Source organism: Ipomoea nil, unplaced genomic scaffold, assembly GCF_001879475.1.
Source record: "Ipomoea nil cultivar Tokyo-kokei standard unplaced genomic scaffold, Asagao_1.1 scaffold1074, whole genome shotgun sequence".
Taxonomy (NCBI): domain Eukaryota; kingdom Viridiplantae; phylum Streptophyta; class Magnoliopsida; order Solanales; family Convolvulaceae; genus Ipomoea; species Ipomoea nil.
This window is the reverse complement of record NW_017617502.1, coordinates 1251190-1257932: the sequence shown is the minus strand read 5'-3', so window position 1 is coordinate 1257932 and position 6743 is coordinate 1251190. Positions and strand designations below refer to the sequence as shown.

The following is a 6743-nucleotide window of genomic DNA, read 5'->3' as shown; positions in this document are numbered from 1 at the left end:
GAGTTCAAGGGCTTTACCTTCTAAGACGAGGTAATGCTCATTATTTCATTCTACCCTTCTTATATTAGCGGGTCTTCTCGGCATTGCTCTTCCTGATCTTAGATTTTTGTTTCTTAGAGACAAGCTATACAGATTACTAGATTACCTTGTGTTTAGGGGGAGTATTATGACTCTATATATATATATATATATATATATATATATATATATATATATATATATATATGAGCTAGGTTAGCACTGTATATTTTAGTCTCCCTAAAATTTCTTCATTGTATATATTCTTGTAATCCGTATCTTTGTAATTATTCAATCAATACAATACATTCAGTTCTCATTCAGATTAATCATTATTTTTAAAGTGTGAGATATAAAATATTGATATTATATTCTCATTTGAAGGGTAACTCGATCTATTCATATATTTACATGAACCATATACACCACGGAGTTACAGATTGAACAAGTAATTAAGAAGAGTACAGAGAAGCTAGAAAACATCAATAATTTACTAACATATTTTTAATATATATATATATATATATATATATATATATATATATATATATATATATGTTTTTGGTCAGGCTTCATTTAAGAATTAAGACAGCTCTCTTGAAATGATTACTGTATACACATGAGTTCGATAATTATGTGGGACAATAAAACAATAAGCATTGATTTGCAATATAACATTCCGACTAGCTAGCTAGCTACTGGGATGAGTCATACGTTTGGTTACATATACATTATATTGGCATGCACGTACGTACAGGTACAACGCACATATATAATATATAATATATAATATATAATAAATTGTTGGAATGGAAATTAATAATAAGCTAGGAATAATGATTGACAAATTAAAGGAAGATTAGGGATAGTGGTACAAAAAGCAATAGCGGCGAAAGAGAGTGGAATGAAGGTGAAATAATGGGAGGAGATGAATTAGGTTGATGAGGTGATGATGTTTTTGAGGGGTTAAGTAGTGGATTCATTCCAGCTGGAATTTTTTTGGGGTTGGGGACTAGTGGTGCAGCCATTGGTGGAGGTGTCCCCTTTTCTTTAGATGCTACGGGTGAAGACTTTTTGTTAGGTTGTCCATCTGTCGGTGGTGGTGGTGATGGTGGTGTTGCTACTGTTTCTGCAGAAGCAGGAGCAAGAGCAGGAGCCTCAACTGCCAGTGATGGTGCCATAGAGTTTTTTGAAACTGCATATAATATAATAACAAATTCAATAGCTTTATGGAGGTGTTTAAAATATAAATATATATATATATATATATATATATATATATATATATATATATATCTTAAACCAGTTTGGTTGACGTGAGTAACCATGCACTCTTATCTATTAAAAAAAATCGAGAGTTCAAATTCCCTCTCATATAGAAAAATCAATCTGACCAGCACTTTTTTGCTTAATTGGGACGACCCGGTGTGAACAGAAATTAATCTGAGTATAGTACAGACTTAAAGATATTTTCTAGTACAATAGAGTTAGGGCCTCGTGGTATAACCCAAAAAAAAAAAAAAAAAAGCCTTATAGAGGCTAGGTTTCATTTTTTTGCCATTCTAATTTTTCCTTAGACATGACACAGCTTAATTGGATTCTTTGGTGTACCTTATTATAAGTTGGTGCAGTCAGCTAAATTATGATCATTGAATAATTATAAGCCACATCAGGAGGATATTTAGGAAGATTAAAAAGTTTTTTCCATAAAAGAAAATCAAATTTAAAACTTGTTACCAGGACTATGTGGTCCAATGGTATCCGGGTTGGACTTCCATTTGGAAGATTATAAGTTCGAGCCTCAGTGGAGGCGTTATTGGTTCTTTGTGTTTCAGTAGGTTGAGAAAGTATATGAACAGATACTACAATGTAATAGAGCCAGTAACTTTCAAAAAAAAAAAAAATTTTAAAACTTGTTAAGAATTAGAAAAAAACTGGTTTTAATTGAAAGCTTTTATTTTTATTTTTGTTTTGTTTTGTTTGTTTGTTTTTTTTTTTTTTTTTAAACCAAAGCTTTTTTTTTTTTTTTTTTTTTTTTTTGGTTTTGTTTTTGGACTTATTGGTTAAAAAAACTCAAATCATGTTCTGAAAATTATATCTAATCTTTGAATTTGATAACTAGTTTAAATATTTCATTACTTATTTTTTGAAAATGAATATTTCATTACTTATATATTACACTATTAAAAATGTTTAATTTAGTCTCTATATAATGGTCAAGTTAGTCCATGTACTATTAAAAATAGAACAATTGTCCTATCTTTAATAATGTACGTAGGGACTAAATTGACCAATTTTATAGTATATGAAATAAATTGAATATCTTATAATAGTATATATAAGGACTAACGAAGTACTTAAACCATGATAATTTAATACCAAATTATTGTATTTTTGACAATTATATTCGATTATGGATAAAAATTATATCTAAATCTTTAAATTTTTTATAACATCAGTTATAATTTAGAGACGAGAATTGAGTACGACTAATAAGTAATTAGGAATTTTACAATTACCCTATAATTTAGAGATGAAAAATAAAATCTTTCTTAAAAATAAATAATAAGAACTCATCCGATTACAGATGTGAAATTTGTTACAAGAATAATAATTACCTCTTGAGCTATGCGGAGCAAGCGCAGGAGGTTGGGGTCGAGCAGGATGATGATGATGGTGGTGATGATGAGGTTGAGGCGAATAAGCAGGCGTCAACCCCACCGAACCTCCTGCATGCCATATAATTTCCAATTAAATACTATGGAGTATATATATAAGTTTGCGCTCTCATGAAAACCAATCTTATGTAAGAACCTGTGAACTACTGTATGGGTGTTCAAAATTTATTACTGCAACTATTCTCAGAGTTCCAAACATACTTAACAGGCCCGAGACCTTGAAAACATTGCAGTGCATTCGTGTAGTAAATTTTGTGCACTCATACAGTTCTCACATCATGTGAACGCAATCCTTGCGGATGAGAGATTGAGAGTTATACCTGGGGCTGATAGAGGGGCGCCTGAACCTGCAAAGTGCAGAAAAAAAAGGAAATTAGCTTAGCATAACTGATCGATGTCAACACAAGTATATATAAAATCATCTAATTTACTACTACTCTTATTATTGCATCTTTACTCATGTTGCATGCATGCATTACATATATATATAAATTTTGGTTCAAAAGAGAACAGGGCTTCCTGTGTGGTCAGTGCAGTTTACACTATTAGATATGTATAAATACATCACAGAGTGTTAAAAAATGCACCAGAATGAAATGTCACAAAATGCACCACACATCAAAAAAAATGCACCACACAGGAATGGTGTATTTTTGAACACTGTGTGGTGCATTTATGCATACCTAATGGTGTAAACTGCATCGACCTTACGAGAAGCTCTGTTCTCAGAGGAACCTGACCCTATATATATACATACCTTTGCACTGGACGGGGACACCAGAAGAGCATTGTTGGAGAGGAAGGTTGAGAACCAAAGTTCTGACAAATGGTATAGAAAGAGGGACGTTTCCGGTGATTATAAGGCAGGCACAGTCTATCATGTTAGTCATGATAGATTTGAGTGAATCGCAGCAGTCTTGAGTGGGGGAAGAAGACCCATTGGCACCGCTTCCCGTGATGTAGTTGAAGCAAGGGGTGAAGCTGCTCACTATTGAATTGGTACAAGGAGTGTTTATTTGCCCATTTGCCCCAACAATAATCATACCCATACAAATTACTATCATTATCTGACAACCCATTGATGATGATGAAAACATGTTTGTTAGTTTCACAACAAGCTGAGAATGGAGAGATCGCAAACCATTTATGGCCTTAATGAATATATGTTTTAAAAGTTAATTGTTAAGTGGGTTTGAAATTGAGGTTTGGAGGTAATCAACCTCTTTGACCCTAACTGGCCTGGCCTGCAGGGATTTTGGCTTTTTGTTTCACAAGTTTGGCTGGAAATTAAGGTAGAGTCAAAGGTAGGTTGTGACAGATATACTGCTCATATTGTTAGCTTTTTCGATCAAGAAAGTGCAAGATTGACCTGACTTTTGTGCCATTATATTGGTTCACACTCTTCTGTTCAACCTATTCTCTAACTAATCAAACCAGATCCAACCATCTTGCATTATATTGCAACACATATACTTGGGAAAAGGGTAAAATATAATAGGCTTCTAAACTTTATTCGAAAAGTAAATTAACCCCTTAAACTTTTAAAATTGCAATTAAATTCATAAACATGTTATTGTTAAGTATTGGAGTCCAAAAATTAGTTGGTGTCCTGTAATTGCAGGTCACTAGAGTATTGAACAATTTTCAGCGACCAGCCACCGTTTGTCGAAACCCTAGTGACATGCAATTATCGGTCATCAACAGGTTTTTGGACATCAATATAATGCTTCAAAATAATATGTTTATGTGTTTAATTGCAATTTTAAAAGTTTAAGGGTCTAAATTGATTTTTTTAAAAAATAAAGTGCAGGGATCTATTTGACCATTTTCCCCTATATAGTTTTACCAAAATTCATTTGTTGTTGAATCCTGATCACAAATACTCTTCTCACAAAAAGTTAATCCCCAACCCCAATGCCCTCCCCCACCCCGACCCGATAAAACATTTTGGAGGATGTAAATCACAGTAATTCAATGGCTCAGCACACATGATCAAATGTCCGCACAAAGAATCTATTTACTTTGAGCATAATTCCCACACTAAGTCACTACCCGACTGAGATTCGAACATTGATTTCTTCTCTAAATACTACTGAGACACATACTCAGCTCGATCCTAAGAAAAAATATATATAGTTTAGGTGGATAGTTGGCAGGCAAGATACCAAATTTAATTTAATTTAAAGATGGAGATAATTATGTATAGTAGGAATGTGAAGAGCGGGTTAGTTATGGTACACAGCCGATTAAGATCGAGTTGGCCAACTAAACTTACCAATCTGTTTTTGGTCTTTTCCTCATAAACATGGTATTTAAACCCCAAACCCCCTCGCCTTTCCCTCATCAACCATCTTTCCTAAACTGTAACGCAATTAATATTATATATATTTTTTCTATTAGAGATATATAGGATCTTTAAAAAAATATATACAATCAATGGCTTCTTCTTCTTCTTCTTCTTCTGCCATGGCCGCTCTAGCTATAGTGATGGTTGTTGCGGTGTGGAAGGGGGCTTGGGCTCAATCAAACTGCATGACTGCTATCGTGAGCCTGTCCCCCTGCATGAACTATGTCACCGGCAATTCATCATCGGCGCCGTCCTCGTCCTGTTGCTCCCAGCTCGCTAACGTTGTTCAGTCAACCCCACAATGTCTTTGCTCCCTGCTCAACGGCGGCGGTTCCTCTTTCGGCATCAACATTAATCAAACGCTCGCCATGGGCTTGCCTGCCGCCTGCAAAGTTCAGACCCCTCCCGTCAGCCGATGCAATGGTACCAATTCTTCCCACTTTACATTAATTTTCCATTCCGATAAAAGGCAAGTCCAGCAATAAGTGGTTAGGGAATTGTTGGACTGAACCCGATGAAGGGCAAAGTGCCAAAGTCTAGCAATCCATTGCTAGAAATTGTTGGGCTGATACCGATAAAGGGTTAAGTCCTTCAATTTATTGGATTGAAGTCGATGAAGGGCTAAGTTTGACAGATGCTAGTAAAGGATTAAGTTAAGTTTGGCAGATGCTAGTAAAGGATTAAGTTCAGCAATCCATAATTAGATAATTATTGGACTAAAACCAATAAAGGGACAAATTCAGTAATGGGTAGCTACGTAATTATTGAACTGAAACCAGTAAAGGGTCAAGTGCACCTTCCTCTTGAAAATGTGGTGATCGTATATAAGAAAATAAAGTTATCCATTAACTTTGAGCTATACATTTTGGTCTAGTAGTAAGTGTTTCATCTTAACCTGCACTGAATTTGTTAAAATTGAAACATACAGGTGCGAATGGGCCGAGTTCTTCGGCGGCGGTGCCACCGGCGGCGACTTCTCCGGTGGGCTCTGAAACACCATCCGATTCAGAAACCCCCACAACGCCCTCAGGCTCAGGATCCACAATCCCTACATCAGGATCGAAAACAGTTCCCTCCACAAATGGGTCCTCATCGGCCGGAAACAACGTCGGAGTTTCTTTCCATATTCTCAGCTTCTTCCTCTTCGCCGCATCATGGGCTCTATCTTCTGCTACAATCTAAGCCTCCACTACTGTATCCCAGGATAGGATTCTCATACAATCCTAATTCCTAAGCTTTCATCATCTGTGGTTTTGTCGTCTTTTTTTTTTTTTTTTCTTTGAATATACTTTGAATCATACTATTGTATTATTATTATTATTATTATTATTATTATTATTATTGTTATTGTTATTATTATTATTGGACTTTTACAGTGTCTTTGATCTTATTATTATTGATTTTGTATTAATAAACGTAGGATTTGATCTGATTATTGAAAATAGGGGACTTCTTTTGCACCTTATTTACGAAGTTTATAGAGTTTAGGATATAGTCTGATGAAATTTTCAAAATCAAAATTGGATTATAAAAGAAGGCGAAAAAAAAAATAGAGATTACATACTCCTAAATTAGTGTACAAGCAACATTTTCCCTTGTAATATGTCAACACGCATACAACACATTATAACAAATTTCCTCGCCACTTGACGCAAAGCATGGAAATATGGAATGACGTGAATGGAATCAATTCATGAACT

The 6743-nt window shown here is 34.6% G+C and overlaps 2 protein-coding genes across 3 annotated transcripts; one reads left to right on the top strand and one right to left on the bottom strand.

The window, feature by feature from the left end:
- Positions 1-655: 655 nt before the first annotated feature.
- LOC109182667 (vegetative cell wall protein gp1-like) lies at positions 656-3882 on the bottom strand. Of its 2 annotated transcripts, none has more exons than XM_019332817.1 (4): positions 3454-3882; positions 3017-3043; positions 2637-2741; positions 656-1213 (listed from the first exon to the last, which is right to left on the bottom strand). In XM_019332817.1, the coding sequence occupies exons 1-4, from the start codon at positions 3791-3793 to the stop codon at positions 867-869; spliced, it is 819 nt and encodes a 272-aa protein (XP_019188362.1). In that variant the 5' UTR covers positions 3794-3882; the 3' UTR covers positions 656-866. The 2 variants fall into 2 exon arrangements, with proteins under 2 accessions (XP_019188362.1, XP_019188361.1); XM_019332816.1 differs by having other exon boundaries at positions 2637-2747; positions 3454-3878.
- Positions 3883-5096: 1214 nt separating this feature from the next.
- On the top strand, positions 5097-6319 carry LOC109182570 (non-specific lipid-transfer protein-like protein At2g13820). The gene is made up of 2 exons (XM_019332722.1): positions 5097-5466; positions 5972-6319. The coding sequence occupies exons 1-2, from the start codon at positions 5133-5135 to the stop codon at positions 6223-6225; spliced, it is 588 nt and encodes a 195-aa protein (XP_019188267.1). The 5' UTR covers positions 5097-5132; the 3' UTR covers positions 6226-6319.
- The last annotated feature ends 424 nt before the right edge of the window (positions 6320-6743 follow it).

Bases quoted from the DNA above. Each gene is read 5' to 3' on its own strand.
- LOC109182667 (XM_019332816.1), bottom strand. From the start codon at position 3,793: ATGTTTTCATCATCATCAATGGGTTGTCAGATAATGATAGTAATTTGT. The intron at 3,044-3,453 runs GTATGTATATAT...TGCACTTTGCAG, and splicing joins TGTCCCCGTCCAGTGCAAAG to GTTCAGGCGCCCCTCTATCA. The intron at 1,214-2,636 runs GTAATTATTATT...TATTATATGCAG, and splicing joins TGCTCCGCATAGCTCAAGAG to TTTCAAAAAACTCTATGGCA.
- LOC109182570 (XM_019332722.1), top strand. From the start codon at position 5,133: ATGGCTTCTTCTTCTTCTTCTTCTTCTGCCATGGCCGCTCTAGCTATA. The intron at 5,467-5,971 runs GTACCAATTCTT...TGAAACATACAG, and splicing joins TCCCGTCAGCCGATGCAATG to GTGCGAATGGGCCGAGTTCT.